Genomic DNA, 23,846 nt, shown 5'->3' on the forward strand with positions numbered 1-23,846 from the left:
TTTTAGCCAAGAGGTTTTAGCTCTACCATACTCCAGGGTGTCCCAACTATCATGCACCAAGATTAATAAATATGCAAATACCACGTAGCTGGACAGAACCAAGGTAATGTTTGCCGTCGCCTGGAGATACTCAGATTATTTCTTGTATTTTGCCTGATTACATAATTACCCTTAATTAATTAATCAACTTCTCAAATATTAGATGAAAAGTGTCAATGAGAAAATTGTAGAGCAACATGAAAAACTCCCACTACAGCTTTCTGTTGCTCAATACTTGTTACATGAAAGTTTTTCAGAGCGTGAAAGAAGCCTGCGAATACACACAAAATTGCCGTGCGACTGGCTGCTCGAGGAACTTTGCGTGTATTCGCGGGCTTTGCTATTAAATGGTAATAGCTTCCCAGAAGACTGATATTTGCAGGGGCAGTCGACGGAAATGAAATGGAATGCTGGGTGCCCTGTATTTAAACATGGTGGTGTGAAGTGAAGTGGCTGCAGCGCTGATGGCCACCTCTCTCAATGCCAAAATTGTGGCGTTTCGGGACGTTTCTTCACCTCAAAGACAACAATTTAACCTGGAAAGCTCTATTGAGCCATGTTCGGAGCTTCAGCTTAGTACTGACGACGGTGAGCAAGATTCTTAAGAGCCTTTGGCGGCTTCTCTTGCACACATGCGGCTTGGCAAAAATGCTTTGCCACCAGCGCCAGCGCGATTTCTTTTTCTCTCTGCGCCAGCAATAACGCATCGCATGGCGGACAACAAAAAAGTATGAACGGCTTCTGTTCCAAGAAATATATTGTGCTTCATATAGCCTGCTTTTATGGCCTTGCCTATCTGCAACTCAAGAACATAAAGTAATTGACAGTAAACGAGAACAAAAAATAAGAAATGAACGGCTGGTATTACAATAATGAAATCTGTTCACAATAAATCAGTAAAAAAATTCTGAAAATATTGGTGGCAGTACGAAAAAATTCCAATGGAACCTATTTCCCGATGATATCGACAGTAATGCGATAGGCGTTCAAGCAATTTAGCGACACACTGTATTGCTGAAGACGTCCTTATTTAGAATCTGTAGTAGTCATTCTGAGCCTTTTGTTGCTTCGGCTGTACATATGCAACATACACTGTCCCTGGTATCGGCCCACTTTGCTATGACGCTCGCTTGCCAAGGTCGGCCATGGAGTATGATGGCATGACGGCAGAATGATGAAGGAATGATGTCGATTTTAAGACGACAGTGTGATGATGGTGACATGACCACGGGTGGGACTGCTCAAAGTCATTTTGGCGCAATTTTTTGGAGCAAGTAAAATTGCGTTTTGGAGCAGTTAGGCGCAGACGAAATTGCATTTTGGAGCAGTTTGTAGCAGGCCAATCTGAATTTTGGTGGTATAATGGAACATGGCAGCGCACTTCGCGAAACCACGATGAAACAGAGAATAAACCAACACAAAGCGCATAGTAGAAGCACACTCTGCTGATAGCTACAGCATACAATAGAATATGCAAGAGTGGGTGCGGCGGCACGGCGCATGCTTTCCTGTAAGGCGGAAAACATCAGTGAAACTACAATCGAACTATATATTCCCGCATTGACGCTCATGATGATGGCTGGAAATGTTCTCAACTTATGCGGTCCAATCAGTGCGCTAACATATTTTTGGGTCACGATATGTCACCGCATACCCAGAGAGCTGCAATCAACTGTGCGCTGGTATAACGTAAAACTATTCCAATCTGTCTTTATTGCGATAACAATCATATGGACACTCCAGGCGCATCTCTGCCTTCGTCGCCGCCGCGATGCTCCGTATAAAGTCCAGGGGGCGATAACATCGTCGCCGCCTGCTGCATGCTGTATGTGCGGGTGAAATTGTGCAAGGGTGAGTTGATAATGGACGGCTCAATTTCGCGCGCGCAAGGGAGGAAAGCGTGGAAGAAGTGCACAGTCTTCTGTCGCAGGGAAGGCACTGCGTGAGGAATTTAGGGAGGGAAGGTGGCATTCTCCGGCAGCTGCTGTGTATGGCAATGCCGCGTGGGCCCTATCTTGAAAGTGGTCTGCGATGAGGACAGAGTGTGAGTGCTCACAGCTTCAGGCGCACCGTGTTTTCGCCGTTTAGTTCACGTTGAAGCGAGAGGCAGCACGAACGTCAATTTGCTCGCTGCTGCTGCCGCGATTCCTCACTGCAGCGTTTATACAGCGAGATTCTGCGGTCATCGAGCGAGATGTGTTCACGTTTGCTTGTGCGCGTGTGACACCATGCTTGTTAAGTTAGTAAGCCAATGTTTTCAAGTTTATATGGAAGATAAAACTACTATCCTTATCTATATACTAATTTGCTACCGCAATATGCTTCACCTTTCGGGCAAAACTGCGACTTTTTATTCCAAATCTGGCATTAGCCCTTCCTGATAGGTCAAAATGACTCAGGCCTCACCCCTATGGACATAAAAACCGATTGAAATAGTTTTACGTTATACTGGCCTTAGGTACAGAGACGCCCGCTCACTGAACCCACTGCAGTGTGCGCGCCTCTGTATTGTCCGAGTCCTTCAATACTGCTAATATCTAGTTCACTCGCAGTGCCCTCATCCTATTTTTCGTTGTTTTGCGACTCAGCTAGAAGCGCAGCGCCGCTCAGCCCCCTCAACCGTATTCTAGCACTGTAATACAGCCGACCTGGCCGTCCCGACAGTATACTGACAACAGGTGAGTTTGGCCGCGCACGCCAGCCACGTAGTACTTGCTGGATGCATCGAGAAGTACAGTGTTACAAGTGCGAAAATCACGAGAAACTGCGCGGGAGGCGCCGTCGCGTGGTCTGAGGAATGTGATCGGCTGCACTCTTTTTCGGAGAACGAATCCGCTCGCTGTTCGCGGCTACTGCCGGAGCACACATTCCGAAGTTGTTCTGGCGCAGCATGGCGCAATTTCGGTCAATTTTCTGTGTTTGGCGCAGGAGTCCCACCCCTGCATGACGATAATGAGATGACAAAGCTATGATGATGCCGACAGAATGACGAGAGGCGGTTGACAAAGCTGGAATGACAACCATGGCATCACGATGACAAGCACACACCTAGTGGGCCAAGCTAGAAGACAACTCGGGCCAATGGGTTGGTGTAAGAGGCTAGATAGATGACGGATAAACTCAAAGTGCTTAAAGTAGGCAAACAGTGCTAATCGAATTAAAGGAGTTGGCATGGAAAGGGTTAACTTGGACTGCGACTAAACTAGCCAGTTCCACTAGCTATAACCCTACATAGTATAAGAGCCACTTGCAAATTTCTTCTTCTAAATGTGCGTGCATGTACTTTTTGGTGACAGTAATGTTATATCACTTTCGAGTTTCCTTTGCTTACTGTGTTACTGCGGTCTACAAAAGCATGCTTATTGCAATGCACATATCCGGTGAGCAATGCCAAGAGCAGTTGAAATGCTGCCACTTTAAGATAATGTGCAGCACTGAACAATAGGAGGAAGAATAGTTTTTTTTCTTTCTTACGATTTATTTAGGAGGTCCAAACACTCTGAATCCTAGAAAAATACTGGCAAGTATCAGAGCACTGAAAACAATTTACTATTATACATGTTTCTAAAAACCATTTTCATTTTCAGCACCCAGGCGGTGGATGTGTTCTGACAACATGATACACTGGCTCACTTTGTTGCTGCGATAACCGTCACAAGCACAGGCAGGAGACACGTGCGCAGAACTCTTGTATATTTATATGAGCAATGTCATCACACTTAGCCTTACTGCTACGCAATGTCAGCAAGCATTGTGTGCCATGACGTCACGATAATGTCGATGATGCTAGAGCGCTGTTAAAAGATCAATTTCAGTATCAAATTAACATGTTTTCCAACCTTCACACTTTTCAAGTCGGATCCTTTTACATGTGAGGACACAATGTAGTTTCTACTACTTCGAAAATACCATATTTACACAATTGTAGTGCACAATTAATAAAACACGCAATCAATTTTTGCGGGTTAAAAAAAAAAAAAAGAAAGTAAACCTCAATGTAACATGTGCCAAATTTATAAAAGAAAAATATAGCATGCCTTCCACTTCCAGGATCAAAAAAGAGACATGCAGAGCTCACCTTCACAGAAGAAAAATTATAGTTTAAGTTAGCTTTTTATAATGAAAGTGGCCTGTCATCGCCATTTGCACTTCATTGGCCATAGATACCGAGCACACAGCGGCACTCTTGACCGATCAGTCAGAGATACTGCTATAACTTTCAAGAGATTTTATGGAACTCCGCATTAGACTTGAAGTATGTAGCAGAGAGCTTTCCCTGGCACTGTGCGCAGGTAGCAAGCTTGGCACAGCACCAGGAACACCGGCTGCCATATACGTGGTTTTTGCTTCGTAACTGAATGTAATGTGCAAGCAACTTTCTAACCAATTTTCTCTGAAAAAGGTACGCGTTAGATTTATGTAAATAGTGTATGCACCAATTCTCTAATAAAATTCAGATGGCTTTCTGTTCGCTCAGCTCCATCTGGCCATGCTGTCTGGGACTTACCTTCTTCACATGTGCCCCAGTGTGAGAGCTTTGAGGGAGGAGACGAGCGCGTTTCGGTGTGGTAGGCGACTCCACCCATTCCTCATCATCAGAGGCAGATTCTGCTACCGATGACACATAATACGAGCAATCGGAAGCCCGAATGCCAGCAGGTGTTGCCTTTGAGGTTTTCTCCGAGACTGCGACGAGTGCTGCAGCAGCAGAAGCTGACGCCCTTGTAATGCGCCTTTCTTTCACTGTCCCGGTTTCAGGTACGGAGGGAGCCAGGTTCTTTGCATCTGGGGAAGCTGCTGGCGATGTGGCAGCGAGCTCCACTTCGGCATCATGTTTCGGGGAAGAAGAGCTGGAACGCAATGATGAAGGTTGTCCATTGCACTTGGATGGAGACACACTGGACAACCTCCTGGCGGGGATCTCTTTGACAGGCACACGCAATGGTGTGACATCCACAGATGCAATAGCAGGTGTTTCCTCTTGACTATTCTGCTCTGATGCAGTTTTAAACGGTGATGGTGGGACTGGTGTCTTTGGACTTGCTCGAGGCACAGGCATCTTCTCTTTAGTAATGGGTTCTGACGAAGCATGCATGGGTGTGGTAGATAAAGGAACACGGAGACCCACTTCTCTTGCAACAGCCGCAGCACCAGTTTGGTTTCTTGCTGCATTGCTGCTCTTGGGTTGCCTGGCAGCATGCAAGGGGGAAATGGGCTCCTTTGACTCAAAGGCCCTTGCCTTCTCCTGTACACTGCACTTGGCATATGGCGAGAACAGCTGCTTGGATGGTGTAGCCGCACGATTAGCAGGCGAGTAGAGCAAAGCACGCGATATGCCCACTGCACGGGGTGGCGTCGCTTGAGCCGAATTTGCCCCGAGGGCCTTTGCCTGAGCCCGTGTCTGTCTTGTACTTCGTAATGGCTGCAGATAGAAATAACACAGAGCACAGTTTAAGGCAGGATACTGGAAGTCAGGTAGGTAAAAAAGGGAGAGGAAAGACAAGACACTGCAAAAAAATCTGTGTTGCACAAGCAATGAACAAGAAATGATGCCCATTTCCTGCCCCAAACAACACATAGTGAAGAAATATTTCAAGGCTTCAAGTTGTTGCACAGTTTGCACAGAATGCCCAGCAGTCACATCACTTTGCCAAAAGTTACTATACTAATTGGTATACTGGTGTCAAAACAATGGTCTTGAAATGTTCTGCCTAGTACAATAAACCAATCATGTTTAATTTGCTTATCCATGCAGCTTTAAAAGGCAGCCCTAAAGTGTTGCAGTGAATGCATTAAGCTGCAGGCATGGCTAATCACAACCAATGTTACAGGCATGACAAGATAATAAAGTAGAATAGAACCAAAACCAAAAACATTGTAACAGAATAATGTAGTTCATTTTGGGGAGAGAGAGAGAGAAAAAAAGAGGAGCACCAGTCATAGTACATGGCAAGTCTACATTAGGTTGAGCACATTAGAGCATCAGTTGCTCCTTAACTGTTACAAAAAGGTGCCAGCAATATTGCTGGAATGATGTGCCATATGCTATACCAACAACAGAGCTGTTCACAGTTACGGCAAACTCACTTGCCATTAGCATGCTTTGCCAGTGAAAAAGAAAAATTGCTCAGTAAAGATGCTTGCATATGAGGGCTGGCAACCTCACTGCAGAATGCTGCTCCATTTTGCAGAGAGAGAGAGAGAGAGAAGTTAAAGCATAGCCCCATCACTTCTTAAAACAATTTTTTTTTTTTTTTTGTTCCACTGACAGAGATTGAACAAATAGGACAAACGTTTTATGGAACAGCGTGCTTTTACACAGGTAGACATGGTATGACACAGTGTATTGTTATAGGGCCTGCGATGGGCCAGAAGAATGGCTGCTCTGATTGCTGTTATCTGTTGGAAACTTGTTGGTACACCATGCCATACATGAAATTGTACCACATGTCTTTTGCACTATAGTCCCAAACAGACATGATTTATATTATCAGCACAATAATGCAGGTGAAGTGGGCCTTTGAGCACTACTGTGAACAATATTACTTTTGGTCCATGGAGCTGCCATGTTGGCAACGTTGTGCTGTCAATCAAAATAAAAAGCTAGATTCTTGCTCCGTTGCACACACTGGCATAAGTTGACTTCTTTCCTGGAATGCTAAATATGTCTGCACAACTATTTTCTGCCCTAAATTTGTGCATCTGCAAGTGCTCACAAAACACCGATAGTTTTTAAAAACATGGAGTGATGATGTTCCTTTACTGTCTGAAAAATGGTCCAAATGGTAAGCAGCGCACAGACAGCCGGAGTGCATACCCAGGCTTGGGCCTGGGTATGCAAAACAGGTGGTGGTTTGCAACAACGCAGAGTGCACTGCTCGAACTTGTGCCGTGCAGCGCAATTTTGAGTTGTAGGCACTTACATAACAATATTTACATTCCCTGCAAGACGCTACACAACTGACTTTTACTAGGTGAGAACTAACAGCGGTTTGTACACGGCTTTCCTTGCTCCCCAAACATGGTAGAACACGAAATGCGGGCACACAACACAAACACAAATGTACCACTCTTTATGTGCAAACGTGGTCTATGGTCCTACAGTTTTCCCACTAAATTCTACATGAACATACTGCTTGTGGATGAATACTTACTACCCAACAAAAAAACGTTACTGCATCTGTTGTCATTCATTTTTGTATTGTTGTCTTGCAGCCCTAATCTTAGCCAGATCTGCCACAGATTATGCATGTCTATCGTGACGCACATGTTCAAGAATACTGACATTTCTGACTCACCATTTTATTTTGCACTAAGTGAACGCCCAAGCCCTCTAAAGCTTAGAAAAACTACTGGCAAGTGCCAGAATGCCCAGAATATTTTAATATAATGCTTGTTTTTACGAGCCAGTTTCAGTACCCAGGACATCATGATTGCTGCAGCTGCCACATACGAGTGCAGCCTGAAGAAACCCGGGCGCAGCACTCTTGTATATTATTACTACTACAATAATTTTTTTTTTTGTGAGCAACACCACTAAACCTAGCCTTATTGCTACATGACATTAGCAAATTTTACTTCGTGTCATGGTGTCACGATAATCTCGGTGACGCACAGTTGGGCATTGAGAGACAACTTCAGTCAAATTATTATATCTTCTGTTTTCCAATCTTCACACGTGTTATTGAGAAGAACAGATGAATCCGAGTGGCTCGTTTGTTTCGTCTGTTACAACCATATAGAAGCAAAAAGACAATGAAACCAGAGAAAGCATGTGGGAAATTATAACCTATTGTTAAATAAGATGTAGAAATAATGAGGAAAAGGCAAATAAAAGTTGACAAAAAGTCAACTTGCTGCAGGTGAAAGCCAAATCCACATTTCCACATTATGCATGTGGTGCTTTACCAACTAAGCTACCGTGGCGACTAAGTGTCATACTTTTGCATGTAAGAAGGTGTGGTAGCAGTTCTACAATTGAAAACATTTGTCACACAGTCAACTTGCATTGATTCGACTCTGGTGGGACCAACCAAATTGAACGAATTATCCAGGGAGTGATGCATGGGAAAAAAAAAAATAAATGCACCGCTGGTTCATTTGGCAGTATTTGCCGTATTCTAACATGCCCCCGAATCAAACACATGGCCACTTTCAATGTGTCCAAAGCAGAGATGACATTTAAACTCCCCAAGAATGTAGAAATCTAACACACACACAGTATTTTTTGCAAGAAAAATAAGCAACGGTTTAATATGTTTAATAATAACGACACATTTTCTACAGCCAGCTTCGCCGCAATACATCTACGCCATGCTGTCAAGCACACGACATGTCTGATTTCACCACGCAGGCAATTTGCAGCCCAATTCTCTTGAAAAAAGGCACACATTAGAATCGGCTAAATACTGTAATCAGATATTGTGAGCTATGATTTTTGCTTAAAAGCCTTCGACTGCATGCTGAAAATAGGCAGTTTCAACAGGAGATGATGTGTGTTCAACGCATTCACTGTCCCCCAAGCTCCGTCGAGACAGATGCTGCCACTAAAGGGGTTGATATTAGGGTCACCATAGGGGTCAAGAGCAGGCATGCTGACTGGTCACGTTTGAATTATCTGGCAAAGGCCTACTTTAGGGCTACCGGCTGGGACCTTCGTTCGGGATCGAATTAACCGGAGTCGAATTAACAGAAGTATACTGTACTTCATTAAGCCAGGCTGGCATAGCTGAAGTAGAAATATGTAACAACGAATCATCAAGCAGCACATGAAACCTTCAATACTGCATGCCCAGTTTATAAAGTGGTTTACTTATTAAGAAGGCCTCCAGTATCATGAAACGAAATAAATAAAAACCAATGTTACTTACTTGACGGGGGCTTGGTTTTGCAAGAGGTGTAGCTGCATCCATCCTGACTGCAGGTACTCCCCTTTTGTTGGCGGCCTTGGTAGCCTTTGCCGCAGATTTAAGCTGCACGTCAGCATTTTCCTTCTCGGGGTCCTCCGTCGATGTGGATGATTTTTCTTCATCTAGCACAGTTACACTTTTCTTTGCTGAACTGCGCTTCTTGGCACCCTTTGATACCGAACGAGTCTGCCGCTTCGGTAGGGCTCTATTAGACATGGGTGCAAAAATAAGCATACTTTGGCACTTTTCTTTTAAGGACGGATAAAAAAAGATACCTTAAATTGTTTTTGAAACTTCAATTCTGAGTGAGAGCTGACTAAAAAGCAGACACAAGTTCAGTGTGACATATGCACACAGCTTTTTTGCCCTGAACCTAGTAAATGCGATTTTTAAAATTCTTGCCATTATTAAGGTAGGCGTCTTTAGCCAGCTATCTTAAGGAGTGAAAGCATGCCAATTCTAATTTAAGTGCAAATTTTGTACAATAGAAACAACATACGCTTCGCTTAGGACTGGCACACAATACAACACACAGCTTAACTACAAAAGTACTACAGGGATGATATTAATAAGAATTAAAGTTAAACTAAAGGTTTCCTTTGATCATGGCTATGCAAGAAGCCTGTCAATATCCATTTTGATCATTGCTTTTTGGCAATTTTTTTAATGAAACCCGTTTGAGATGGCAAATAAATATGTTCTTTAGTACAAGCTGTTTCCTGTATTGCAGAGCTTGCGGCAAATTCAGCCCATTGCAGAATTTCATGGTTAGAATACATGGGTGTATTTCTGGATAATTACTATATGCACAGTGCATTACAAATGTAGCAGCTTCAGTCTCTATGAAAAGAACCAACATAAAATACATAATACGACATTTAATTGACACAAAGTATTGTACATACCCCTGATAAAGCCAGTAAGCTTACATGAAAACAATGGGGAAAGAGAGAGAGAAAGGCCACCAAGCTTTCATATGAATAAAAATCATGCACGTGCACCCTCTCTCACACACTAACGAATCATATTTCAGATAAAACAAAGGAAGACTTCCCCCATTACAGGAAAAGTAAGAACTGAAAATGCTAGACAAAATCTACTTGGATACAGTACTTCAGCATGACAAGAGCAACCAGAAAGAACGGGATGCAAAAGTTGCAGCAGCAGCAGCAGGACCACTGATCAAACATTTCAGACCATAGAGCTCTTCAATTCGCCGAACTAGGAAAAAGCATTTTATCCTGCCTGAGGTGGTGCTTGAACTTTAGACCAGCAAAATTTATTTGTACTATTTGCATTTTTAGGAAAAGTTTCACACAAATGTATGCTGTGTGAAACAGCTCAGAAATTTGTAAACTTAAGCACACATATTTTTTTTTTCATGAAAATTATGTCAGCTGTGGATGTTTGGTTGATCTTATCTAAGAACACCCCCACAAATAAAGTTTCAAGAGCCTGGAAAGTGGGCGTCAACTCACGCAGTGGAAAACGACTTCTTTGCACTGATGCGAGCCTTTAGTTTTCGTCCAGGTGTTTTTGGCACAGCAAACCCACACTCTCTGGGAGTTGAGAAGAGAAGAAGCAACAAATTAGACTGCTTGCATAAGTTAAATACGTACTAAGTTTGAGATGACTGGGCATAGTTAGGGGCCCATTAACATTATGCGACGAATGGAGTTATTTGCAGTTTGTCACTTTGAGTCAATGAAAAACAGTTTCACAGACGCTTGTGACAGCCGTCTAATTTGTTGCCGGAAAAATAATTATGCGAACCTGAGCAGCACATGTAACAACACTGGCTTTAGGAAAGGCTGTTCTAAGGTTGCATGGTTTCGATGAGGTGTTTGATAATTTCTTGCGCTGTTCTCACTACCAGGTAATACTTGGAAGAGTTTATTTTATATATATATATATATATATATAAATTAGCATGTGTTAGCATGTCTCAATAAAAATACCATGGGACGCATTTTGTGACGATCACTTTCGGTGATACTATCGCTTTCGCGTTACATAGTGCTCAACCAGCCAATCAGCACGTGCCTGACGGTTGAGGCGTTAGTATCACCTGAAGTGATTGTCACAGGATACGTCCCCAGTTGAGAGTTTGTGCTCATATTGTCAATGGCTTCCCTTATTTTGGTGTTTATCGTGCAACCCACAGTGTGTTTCACTCATAGTCTAGGTTTGCAGGTTTTAGAGCATACTGCAATGCTACAATACAAAGTTAATCTTTCTTTTTTTAAAACTGCTACCATTTGGGAAGAAAGGAGACCAGGCATGCAAACTGGCCACTGCAGGTAGGTTGAAGCTTCTTGGATTTGCAACTCTAGGTTTCATTGTTCTTTGCTGGTACCAAGATGTCCAGGGTGGCTCTCACTTTCTTCCCGTCGTCTCTTGACATAAAAAGTGGATGCCCTGTACTATTTTTGGAATGCCTAACTAGCAGTGTTGACACATTTGAAAATATTAATGATACATTAAGAAAATGAAATGCTGCTGTCAATACTCCTTCATTATTCAATACACTTCTTGTAGAAGAATTTCAACAGAAATGTTTAACAGTGCATAGAAAATGTTATGATCAAATGGATTCGTTTCTATCAATACTTTCGAAAAATAGCCATTCGAACCGCCCAACTTGCAATTCCCTTTAACATTGACACTTTCAAGTTCCGCAATTTTTTACAAGTTCTTCATGACTATATTTATCAAGATTAGCTGGAGGTTCAGACACAAGGAAAAAATGATGGTTTATAGCTTGCCAAGTTAGTATTTCAACCCACATTTTTCAACTGCTACCAGCACATTGTAAATGAGGTGGAATGCACTATCAGATTTTTCTGAATCGTGTTTTCATGATATTGCAACCACCTGGCCAGGCTCACATGCACAAAATTAGCAATGGCCAATTTGGCATTAGCAATGACAATATCCCTTATTCGAAGCAAATGGGGTGAAAATTCTCTGAATTTGCCAGAACTGACAAAAACTCTGAAAATGCCAGGTTTTCCCTGATGGTAGACACCCTGTTTAACAGCTAACTATTAAAGAATGTACACAGCGAAATCTTTTATGAACCAGCATGGAATGTTTACCGCTAAAGACACAAGAATGACACAGGCAGTAGCTTGCAACTAGTTTATTTAGTACAGATAAGAACTTATATATACACAAAGATTTCACATGCGCAAACACATTGATGCGCTGACATGTACAGATACCCTAACAGGTAGGGTATTAGACACTTGTCAAATAAGCTTATCTTCATATCAGCAGCCTAGTGGAAGTGTCACTGATAGTCTGAACCTGTCTTCTTTATGTCATATGCTTCTATTGGTTTGCGTGCAGTTTGAAACTTACCTAGAATTTAATCTGGAAATGTGGCTCACAAGAGCAATCGTAGCAGCGCACATGCAAGCACGTCAAGTCGTCTTTCTTTAACTTTAGATAGTGCTCCCTAGCTTGGTCATTCAAGCAACGGCTTGGCTGAATTTGAATTGAACTATGGGGTTTTACGTGCCAAAACCATGATCCGATAATGAGGCACGCCGTAGTGGGGGACTCCGGAAATTTGGACCCACCTGGGGTTCTTTCAACCACGGTGGGTAATGGCTTGTCTGTCCTATGTAGGAGTTGTCAACTAAAATACCTACTACACCAAGATCAAGCTTTTCCAAAGCATAATTTATGAACCAGAGAATAGAAACTGAAGCAATTACTTACACGGAGTTTGCAGCTGCCTTTATCTTCTCCAACACATCTGCAACATGACCTCGTGCACGCTCATTTACGTTGCCGAGTTCCTGGTGGCAATCTTTTATGCATTCCTGTAGGTTTGCAAGTGTACCCACCAAACAGAAAGAGGTCCTGGAATGTACATCATTTTCAAATTAGTGGCAGGCACAGCCTTTCCTCCAAATCTACATCTGGTAACCATTTACAGAAGACCAATGCTGAGAACTTGTTCAAAAGGTTTGAAAGTAGGAGCACATTTGTGAAACAGTCCACTGTTTTAGGACAGTAGCTTCCATGTCTAAACAAAGCACCCAGCAAACACAAAGAAGCTCTACAGAGCGTGTCCTCTTGTTACAGTGGCGGTTAGTGGTAAATAAAAGGTTAAATAGACTACACATAATAACCATGTTTCATGTCCTGGCTGCATTTCAACGTTCCATAAGTACAGCATTCATATAACATTTTTATGTACATAATATGCACTACAGTGTTAATTCAATTTTATGACCTAGAGCCGAAATTACCTCGTATAAGAAACAATTAACACAAAACATAGAAAGATTTTGTAAAAATTAACTTATGCCGAAGTATAACTGGTTAATTGGGCTACTTTCTGGCTTAGGGCATTTCCATTATGACCAAAAATGCTGGAAAAAAAAAAAAAAAAACGACGAACTAAACAAACAGGAAACCGCATGAAATTTTTTATTGAGAGCACTAGAGCAAAGAAAAAGGTTACGTCATTTGAGGTTCTTGCAATGATAAATCATCACGAAGTTTAAAAATTGAGATAAAGTTTTATAATAAGTGAAACCAAGCTTCATCGCACCGTAAATCATTACTTCAACCTTTCACTGCATTCATTCACTTTTTAATTGTCCGTTCTGTTTGCAAGCGCCGCACGACGGCACCGTTTCAGATACAGTACCTGTAAGCAGCCGTTTAATATGACACTCATTTCTCACAAATAATGATTAAAAAAAAAAAAAAAAAGTACGAGACAGGGGCCAACCCAAGAAGGCACATCAGATGTTACTGAAAAAACAAAAACAAAACGCAGCATTAAGGTAAAAAGTTACAAAAAGTAAGTTAACGATCATTTGAGCCATTTAGGCACAAATAGTGAAACATCGGAAAGCTTGTTTTCCTATGAAAGATAAGAGAAGACAGGCACGCTTAATTTTGTGAGAATAACCGAAAATCTGAACCCTAGCAGTTTGGTACGGCTCCACCACAATGTACTGGAGACTTCACCCGAGCGTGCCATCACCTGATTTTTCTGCACTACAACACCGGCGAGTTAAGCGTAGCGAAAAACTCACCCGGCCATTTCGGGTCGGTTCCCCTTTGAATGTTGAAGAATTGTCAACAGTTAATCGCAGCGAACTATGGCGAACTGTTTTCAAATACAATTGGCGGCAAGCATGGCGGCAGTTGATGTTCACACGATGCCGCTGATTGTACTGACCACGCAAACTGTGCTGAGTGTCAGCTTAAAATGTTCGTTTGTTTTTTATATTCGCAGTAGTGCACCCAAAAATATTTGTTTGGAACAAATTTGAGAAATAAGGTTGTCCCGACAAACTTGGCGACGTCTCGAGTTATGAACTTGCTGTGCTATTTAAGCGCGAAGCGACCTCTCGGAGCCCCTTTTCCCCCCCTATTGCTGCCGTGGGCGGAGGTGTACTGTCCTTCAGCAGCGGGTTAAATCCCACTTCATCTTAATAACCATGCTGATTTTTAAGGATAAGATCTCCGGTAAGTATGCTTTGATGATTCCTTAATAACTCGCAAATGTTATTTCACTGATTTGATGTCATTGTAACAACGTTTACGCAGGCGATGAGATGTTCACCGATTCCAGCAAGTACAAGTTGGTGGACGACTGCATCTACGAAATTGAATGTCACGTAAGTTGTTATTGCAATTCAATCTGGAAAACAAAATTGGAACTGCGCAGTTTCGTCTGCTGCGGTTCTTGTCAAAACGGAGCGTGGTATGACCGACACCTATGTTACGTCATTCCGAATGCGTTGTTTGAAACGATGACACGAACCCTACCCATTGTATTGCCTAACCACCGCGCCAGGCAGGGAATGCAGTTATATTATTTCATTCTGCAACGTTCTTAGGGTTGTATCGTGCAGCTGTCGGCAGGGGACCGCCTAGTCTGTGGTTGCGCATTTACTGTTTCGTACATGATGTATGAATGCGGAAAAGCCGGCGTGTGTGAAATAAGACGCGAGTTCTACATTCTTGCGCCAACTGTCGGAACTGTCTAGAGGCATTCTTAGGCACAGAGGTCAAGACACTTCTCTCGAACGCGCGAACCAGCTTCTCAAGAATGCGCTGGCGATATCTGAAGATGACATGTGGCACAAAATCGGCTGTATGTGAGGTCGCCCGACTACATTTAGTTTCCATTGATTTCTCTTGGCTTAGTCGTCTTATGCTTTGGCCCTCAGGAGTGTTCTAGACAAGTGTGTTGACGTCTTTACAAGCGTAAAAATAGGTCTGCGGCGCCGCGTCAGTGCGTCGACTTGATAAGCGAGCCCATTGTGACGTCATTAGGGGTCAGTGATCTTTTTGCATGCGCGATGTTAGCCGTGAAACGCCAGGTGCCGTCAATGTTAGGCGGAGGAATGAGTAAGTGATCATGTCAAAGTACTTAGTGCAGTTATAACATACTCAACTGCTACTAGTTATGCTGAAAGGCGTAGTACTCGCTTTTTGGAAAGACTCCCAGAAGTTCTCTGCCAAATATAGGTACTTCAAGTGCTTTGTAGTAAAGAGATGTGTGTAAGCATCAGCTTATGGCCCATGCTAAATCCCTTGCTGCAGTGCGCCCTTTGTTTTCCAACACACTATATTATGTCAACAACTTGATTTAGTGGTGCCCTGTTTTCCTGGTGTACATGTGCATCATTGTCTCCCTTGGGTGCGCAGCATGTCACCCGCAAGCAGGGTGAAATACAGCTGGATGGTGCGAACCCTTCTGCCGAGGAGCTTGACGAGGGCACAGATGAGAACGTAGAGAGCGGCCTGGACCTGGTGTTGAACATGCGGCTCACGGAAACCTGCTTCACTAAGGCCGACTACAAGAACTACCTCAAGACCTACACCAAGGCGCTTCAGGAGAAGTGGAAGGAGGAGGGCAAGTCACCTGAGGAGATCGAGGATGCCAAGAGCAAGTTTACCACTGCTGTCAAAAAGGTGTTGCCCAAGTTGGATGACTACCAGTTCTTCATTGGTGAGCTTTTCTTAACATTTTTAGACACCCTGCGTAGCCTTTGGTTCCTTGTCTTGTGAATAGCCATCAGCAAGTCCTGTTAAAAAATATTACACACAAGTATAATGCTGGTCTTTCCCCTCAAGTTATGGGGCTGTTCTGTTCGCCTCAACTAAAATTGGAAATCAAAGCTGGAGCCAGGGTTGCCTATGGGTTGGGGCCGTCGTTAAGGCCATAGCATTGCTGGGGTGTCTGCATACAAGATCTGGATAATTTAGCATGGCCTTGACAAGCCCCCAACCCACGGACCAGACTGAATTCTAGCTTAGGTGTCTATCCCTTTCGCCCCCTTTGGTGTCTGCCAAAATATACTAAATAATTGCACATTTTCACTTAATTTGTGCAATTTCTGTCAAAAGTGCAATTGCCTAGGGAATGTGCTAAGTGCTAGCAAAATTTTTTTCGAGGAATTGTACTGCTTGCTAGTAGAGTAGCCACACCCAAACTAATATAGCCATTTACCATGGTCATTTTTCAGGTAAGGCATTGGGGTAGAATTTGGTTGTGGATAGCAGCATGTTCGTGAGGGCATTTTATTAAGCATAGTCTGCAATACAGGCAAAGTTTGAGAGCAGTCACTAGGTGCTGTATACCTGAAACTCCTGATATTTCTGTAAAGTTCACGAGTAATGGTGCGTTCTAAGATTTTGAACGTTGCGTCAATATTTACGAAAAATACTCTGTTCACAATAACCTGTCTGTTTTTATACTTGCTGTCGTAAGTTTTCTGATAGTGAAAGGATGCGAATAGCATACCTGCCAACTCTCCCGAAGTTTCAGGGAGCCTCCCGAACTTTGCCCACATCTCCCGATTGTACGTATGCAGCCTCAAATCTCCCAAAAAGTTGCCACAGCACAGCACTTTTTTTCGTTCAGATTTTTTTTACGCCCTGCAATATAACCATGCGAGAAAGCAGCGCGCGAGCAGTTCGTCACCAGCTTGCACCTTAAATCGTCGCAGCGGCCGCCGACACTACTACAAACGCGAGCACACAATGGGCACTGCCATATTGGATTTTCCGGATTGACTCGTCTCTGGCTGGCTCACGCATTTTTAGCAATCCACTCGTTATACAGTGCTCCCACTCCTGCGCCAGATTGCGCCATACGAGATTTCCTGCGCCATCCTGATAAAAATATACAATATTGCGCCAAAATTAACTAACGCCTGCGCATTACGTGTGTGGCCGCAGTGGCCCGCAGACGTGCGTATATAGCGTGCATGACTACAGCAGCTTCAAAAATCGAACGGCAACCGATAATTTGGGCTCGATGGAAACTGCCTAAAATTACAAATAATTGGGAGTCGAAAATATCAAAATTCACCAGTAAATAACTGAATTTGTTCCGCCAGTGGCTAAAAAAGACATTTTCCTCGGTTGACCGCTTTCGGGAATACGTTCGCTTTCGCAAGATTTCGGGTCACTAGCGTCGGCATACTTGGTAGTCTGCCAGGAACGCTATCATCCGTTGACGTGTCCAGTGCTAGTCGTGCGAAATGTCGCGAAAGTGAAAGTATCCCGGAAAGGGGATCGTCCAAAAATAAAGCCGAAGTTTGTCAACGTGGTCCTGTGCGCACGTACGCTTTCCTACAATCTGGTCAGTCCGTATCTCTACCTTTGTTATGCTGTCGCTACAAAAATGAGTACAAAGAATGCATGCGCCTAATCTTCAACCTTTGGCAACAGGACCGCGATTTTGTAGCGATATGTTTTCCACTGCCACTCCTTGTAATTCGACGGTGGTATAAGAATGGCGCTCCGCCTGCGTTATATGGTATCAGCCGGCAGAGATCGGTGGATGATAAGGGCGGCGTATAGAATCGAGCGGAATGCATCGCTACCAAATCGCCCTGCAGTAATTGACCGCGCCATCATAGCCGAATGGCGGCATGTTTTTGTTTTTTTAGAAAGTCACTGACCTCGTCGGCGGAGATATCGAAGGGTGTAGTCGGCGCCGCTTAAGCAACTTAAGTCGCTGCGACCGTGTCACTAGTTCACACGTCAATTATTAACGCTGGACGCGTGGAGCCAACCCGAATGCACTCCCGAATGGCTTGCGGAGGCTCGCTTGCCCGACTGTTTGGGCGCGGTCGGTGCTGTATTCACTAGGCTTCGCTAGTTTCGGTTTCCAGGTGTCGGCAACATGGCCAACCACCATGCAGGGGTGTGACCGTTTTCACAACAAATCCGTGCAGGGATGGGGCCTCGCCTCGATGACGTGTCACCATTTTCTTTTTTTTTTTTGTCCTCTCTGTTTGGCGGCGTTGTTGGAATGGAGAAAGCGCTGGGCTGGTGGTGACTGGGCACAATTGTCGCTGCTGTTAAGGGCTCGATGGTATTCCTAAATAAACGCATCACTGTTTTGATGATCCAAATATAATCTCGCTATCAGGGAGGGAGCAGTCTACCTGACTGGAGCACTATTTTTTTTGGGGGGGGGGGGTGTGACTACGCTGCGCTCCGCAACACCCCAACAACCGCCGTTTCGCGTCGGCGCCCTGCACCACGGCTTCCGACTGCGCCGCCAAACAGACAGGAAAAAAAAACGGGAAATGGTGATAACTTCATCGAGGCGAAGCGCCGCCTCTGCACGGATTTGTTGTGAAAACAGTCGCACCCCCATGCTGCGGCGATGCCAGCGACGTATCAATGCCAAAATATTGCTATTTCCGCTCACCTCGGCGGTCAAATTAGCACGCAGTCTGCACGCGGAGTCCGAATTAAATAGAATGGCATACCTTAAGTGTCCAGAATTTCGGTCATACTTATGCTTTAAATTTATGGGCCAGTGATGGTGCCTCAAGGTAGTCTGAATAATCGAGCTTGTTTGAATTGCTGGTGTCGAAATAATCGGTCGACGCCAGTTGTGAATCGGCCAGTTGCTGAACAGAGGCTTCTGCTTTACGAGGAAAAACAGACCGTTGAAAAGTACTTGGCGTCGTCTGAAGCAATGACTGAGCGTTACGACCGGCTTATCAAGGCTGGCCTTGCTGAAAACAGTGTCAGCTGTCAATGAAAAAATCATACAATGTAAAAGGCACCATCTGAGCAGCTTCACTAAACTTAATAAACTAATTACAGCACACTGTGTGAACAGGCTTGTTGTCTTCATTTAAATTAAAGGGAAACTCATGTATTTAGAGGCAGAGCAACATTGTTTTACAGCAAGCAAATACTTTCTGGAATAACGCTTGTCAATTTTAAGTGTTTAAAATAGCTTAGGACGTGTCCAGCAGCTGGCATTTATTAGCTCCAAAGTGCTCCGAAATCTGTATCTGGATGCTCCAAAAATTGCTCTAAATCTCAGTTCGTCAGTGGCACCACTGGTTATACGATTGAGTGCGCTACACTTTTGGCTTTGTCAGGTTGTTGAGTGAAGTGCGGAATGCCAAAATACTTTTGTTTCCCCAAGTTTAGTTAGAGCGATCAATTGCGCTTTGATATCATACACGACTGAGTTTCCGTGCTTTGTCACGGAAACTCAGTCTGGGATTTGATCCTGCTACCTCGTGCTTGGCAAAGACCAGCACCAAGATCGTTAAAGTGGTGTTGAGGGTGTTTAGGGGGTTTGTAGCTGTAATTAAAATTCTTGTAAACCATTTGATATGAAAATACAATTCAAGGCGTTGACAACTCTTCGACCTTCAATTTTGTTTCCTACTAAACATTGCAGACCTTGTTTAACATCTGTCAAGAAATATGGTGCTGTCCAATCCAGCACTAGTATAATGCACATTTGTGGTGGGTCATAGTTTAGTCAAAGTGTATAGTACCTTCCTTGTTTGCATACAGTGAAAACTGTTTGCTCATTGTTAAAAAAATCCTGCAAAATCTTGCTTTGGTCTTTGAAACTGTTTTACCACGGCCCTAAAAGTTCTTAATTGCTTTTTTTTTCCCCATTGAAGCTGCTACAAAATTGTGCTTGAACCTTGCTGTAAACCTCTACTCTTTCGCATCTTGTACTCCCAGAAGTACACTTTGCCTGTGTCTTCTGGATTCAAGACGATGCTACACTAAACATAGCACATCATTTGGCACAGTTGAGTAGCTGGAAACAAGTTCTGCTTAGCTGACATGATAGTGCAACATGCTTGCTTCTCTCGCTTCTTTGCATGAGCGCATGAAAAGCAAATTATGGAGCACTTTTTTTTTTTTTTTTTACTACTGCAGGTGAATCCTGCAATGCTGAGGGCATTGTTGGTCTCCTGGAGTACCGTGAACAGGATGGTGGAGGAGAGAAGGCAGTGATGATGTTCTTCAAGCATGGTCTGGATGAAGAGAAAATGGTAGGTTATAGTTGCTGTGTCACTTTTACCAGTTTAGTGGCAGCCTTGAGAATGCAGTGAATCTGATCTGTGGTCAAGCAAGGCAGGGTCATGCATGCTGGATTAGATCTTAAGGGTGTGACAGATTAGTCACATTTTGTGCTTTGCTGGAAGCTAATGGAAAAATTGTGTGTGCAAAATTTTGTCATGCATTACTGCTAGAATGCTGTGGATTTCTGCAGGTCAAATGGTACACGTTATGTCAATATTTTCCTATGACTGGCTATCACGTGTGTACTAAAACACGAGGGCGTTTTAGTCAGCATGGTAAATTCTAAAATTTTCAGGGAAAGAATAAGCATTACTGTCTTTAATGGTATGTGTAGTATAGAAGGCTGTGTACTAATTGAGTCTGCACGTGCAATTGCAGTAAATGTATCAAGAGCTGCGACAGAAGACCTGGCCTTCAGCGGGGGGGCGGCCAACGAGTGCCAGCAGAGGCGTTGACAACTCCATCCTCTGCAGCTCTTGGCCCTGAACATTATCTTACTGAAAGAACAGTGCAAGTGTATCCGAGCTCGTTGACAAAAGGAACCTCTTGTGCCTGTTGTCATTTTATGTAAAGTTGTCCACCTGACACAGGAGAGAAACAAAGCAGTGTCCCCCATCCTCCTGTACATTGGACGCTATTTATTATGTGCTTTTGGAACAGTTGTTCTGTTCATTAAAGGAGTTGTCAATTCTTGTGCGACTTTTTGTCATAACACTGGGATTATATGCCCAGTGTCTGTAACATTGTTCAGTAGCTGTGGGCTTGCATGATTTCAGCTTGCCATTTTCGCTACTAGCCGAGCCAAGTTTCGGAAGTTTCCCTGTGTGCTTGTAAATATGTTGTGGGGAGAGAGCTAGCATAAACTGCAAAAGGAAAATGGTCTACATCACTGCAGATTAAGCTCTTCATGGCACTAGTCTTTTAGTTTGTGTGAAACTTCAGATCCGTTATCACTAGTGAGGGTATTGGATTTGGTCATCCTTTGGTGCCAAAATTGTGGATTTAGTGAAAGTCGTCTTTGCTGAAGTTGGTGCATGCCAAGATGTGTTGAATACCAAGTGAAACTACGGACAATGACAACTATCAATCAAATCATTTTCTCAGTAAATTTTCTAAATTTCTTGTTGAAAAGTTTCAAAATGGGATTTAAAAAAAAAGCTATTAAAGTTTGATAACCTCAATTGGACCAAGCAGTAAGCTCTAGCAGAGATATGTTCTTGAGGATGGTGCCATGCAAAGCGGCATTGTTACACAAGAAATTGACTATCAATGACGAACAATTAGTCTCTGGATGCAACTCAAGTCCATCCTTGTTGCCCAGTATCCATTGAAACTTTGTTGCAATAGCTGCACTTTATACAGGTGTCTTGCAGATTGGGTCACTCGCAGCTGGTGTGCGAAGTGCGTGATGTCAACCAATTGGGTGCCTTGCTCTCCTGGGGTATTGGTCAACGAGGACCACATGCCAATTTATCATGTACAGCGATATAAATGTCTGCACACCCACCTAAAGCGACCCAGATTACTAAGCCGGACAGCATCAAGTTCTATTCGGGCATGTACCCAGTGACTTATGTCAGCTCGGCAAGACGGCAGCCAGCACATATCTAGTGGTCCAAGTCGACTGTCCTCCTGGTTCTTGCTGGATCAACTGTCACTCCAAATTGGGTGAAGTAGCTGTAAAGATCACTATTGCTTTACTTTACTCCAATAACGAAACTTGCTAGCAAAATGCCCCAAGGCCCTTGACTTTTCAATGGAGCCTGCAGCACCTTGGAATATTAATGTGCAACTTCGACACATTTATCTGCAGTGCATTGTAGTTCGCGACCTTGTACTGCGTGGTGTGCAGTAATGTGATGTAGACTTGAGTGCTGCTCTACAAGGCTTTCCATTGAGAAATTTGCCACATTGCACCAACCTTCAAGGCTCTGACATTGTACTCGGTTATGTTTATATTGAGGGCTGTATTCTGGCTATAAAACATGAATATGAATGTAACCCTGCATCATGCAGGAAGTCCAGTAAGGCTCTGTAATGGTGGCCATCTTAGGCTCTAGTTGCTGGTGCAGTAGACATCCATTTGGCTCTGGTTAGTTCGCTCTCGACTGAAGGTCCCAGCCTGCACCCATGCAATTCTATGGGCCCAAAGTTTGGTTATTTCGATCCTAAAATTGACCTTTGCCGGATTAGTTGAACTTGACCAATCCGCATGCACATGCCAGACTCCTATGGTGACCCCAATAGTGATCCTGTTATTGGCAGCATCTGTCTTCACAGAGCTTGGGGACTGTGAACATATGCGTTGAGCACGTCAAAATTTCCCATTGACGCCTATTTTCGGTCTGCCGTAGGAAAATTTGCAAGAAATTACGGGAGTTCACAATGTCCGATTACAATATTTACCTGATACCAGTTTTCCAGAACTACAGAGAGAAAACTTTGTAAGCTTTGCCTCTATAGACCCACATGCAGAGGTCGAAATAGCATTAAGGAAAGGCCAGACGTGGTCACAGTAGAGGGCACCAGGATACCGATAGTGGAGAGCCTAAGAATACTGGGACTCCGCTTTTCTGAATACGGCCATAATGGAGAAACCATTAGACTACTGGATAATAGTGTTCACCAAACAATTGGAATAATAAAGCGGATATCCAACAAACTATGGCATGAAACAGCACAATCTTATTCGACTAATAGAAACATTCGTAATCAGCCGTATTGTATATGTGGACCCTTAAGCTCTACGCTGCGGAGAAAGCCAAGATAGAATGCATCATTAGGACGTATCAGCAAGCTTTGGGACTTCCAGGAAATACGTCAAATGACAGGTTGCTAGAACTCTGAGTGCACTACATGTTAGACGAACTTATTGAGGCCCAGAGAGTGGCGCAGTATGAAAGACTTGCGCAGACACATTTTAGACGATCGGAGTATCCTACGAAGCACAGCACGGACTGCGGGGAGACATCCCAAGGAAAATAAGGGAACATCTCTCTACTCCCAATCCCCAGAAATATGCACCCGGAGTTTCACGAAGATAGAAGAATCGCGAGAGCTCTCCACAAAACATTCAGTAGTGCTAGGGACGTGGATGTGGCGGAGTACACAAAAGAGTATGTCGATAGTTGCTACCACTCTAGAGGGTGTTAGTGGCACTGTAAAAACGGGAAAGGCTGAGGTGGTGGAGGAGGCTGCCTTAGCACTGGCAATAGCCTCCACCGAGGCCAACATCATAGTCAGCGACTCCAAGACCGCCTTCACGAATTATGTCAAAGGAAGAATCTCGCCGGAAGCGCTAAGAATTTTAGCCAACTATCGTGAAGATCGAGATGTTTACATTATATGGGCACCCGCACACTCCTCCCTTCCCGGGAACGAAATAGCGCACAACCTGGCTCGAGAACTGGACCGAGCAGGTGACACGCGAATACTGGGAACGGAGAGAGACTCTGTCAAGAAAGGGCGGACTTACAACATATAGTTTGGGCTTGTCCTGGGACACCCACACAGAATAAAACACAAGAGCAGTGGGAGACCGCGCTGCTCAGC

The 23,846-nt window shown here is 43.7% G+C and overlaps 2 protein-coding genes across 2 annotated transcripts in view; one reads left to right on the forward strand and one right to left on the reverse strand.

Annotated features, from left to right (window-relative positions):
- Positions 1-14,164, reverse strand: part of LOC119442796 (inner centromere protein) — a 45,104-nt gene extending 30,940 nt beyond the window's left edge. The window contains exons 1-5 of the mRNA XM_037707822.2: positions 14,009-14,164; positions 12,675-12,818; positions 10,427-10,507; positions 8,910-9,153; positions 4,547-5,461 (exon numbers count right to left, since the gene is read on the reverse strand). Coding sequence (XP_037563750.1) covers positions 4,547-5,461; positions 8,910-9,153; positions 10,427-10,507; positions 12,675-12,818; positions 14,009-14,016 — 1,392 coding nt within the window. The 5' untranslated portion in view covers positions 14,017-14,164. The remainder of the gene's footprint in view (positions 1-4,546; positions 5,462-8,909; positions 9,154-10,426; positions 10,508-12,674; positions 12,819-14,008) is intronic.
- A 128-nt stretch (positions 14,165-14,292) lies between these two features.
- LOC119442797 (translationally-controlled tumor protein homolog) lies at positions 14,293-20,986 on the forward strand. Its single transcript, XM_037707824.2, has 5 exons — positions 14,293-14,444; positions 14,526-14,596; positions 15,633-15,936; positions 20,148-20,263; positions 20,673-20,986. Exons 1-5 carry the CDS (start codon positions 14,417-14,419, stop codon positions 20,673-20,675), a joined length of 522 nt encoding a protein of 173 aa, XP_037563752.1. The 5' UTR covers positions 14,293-14,416; the 3' UTR covers positions 20,676-20,986.
- Positions 20,987-23,846: the final 2,860 nt, after the last annotated feature.

The sequence above is a fragment of the Dermacentor silvarum genome, chromosome 2, assembly GCF_013339745.2.
Source record: "Dermacentor silvarum isolate Dsil-2018 chromosome 2, BIME_Dsil_1.4, whole genome shotgun sequence".
NCBI lineage: Eukaryota > Metazoa > Arthropoda > Arachnida > Ixodida > Ixodidae > Dermacentor > Dermacentor silvarum.

What these genes read in the sequence shown, in the direction of transcription:
- LOC119442797 (XM_037707824.2), top strand. Translation starts at nt 14,417, where the DNA reads ATGCTGATTTTTAAGGATAAGATCTCCG. An exon ending in TTTTAAGGATAAGATCTCCG is followed by an intron (nt 14,445 to 14,525) that starts GTAAGTATGCTT and finishes ACGTTTACGCAG; the next exon opens with GCGATGAGATGTTCACCGAT. An exon ending in TCTACGAAATTGAATGTCAC is followed by an intron (nt 14,597 to 15,632) that starts GTAAGTTGTTAT and finishes TTGGGTGCGCAG; the next exon opens with CATGTCACCCGCAAGCAGGG.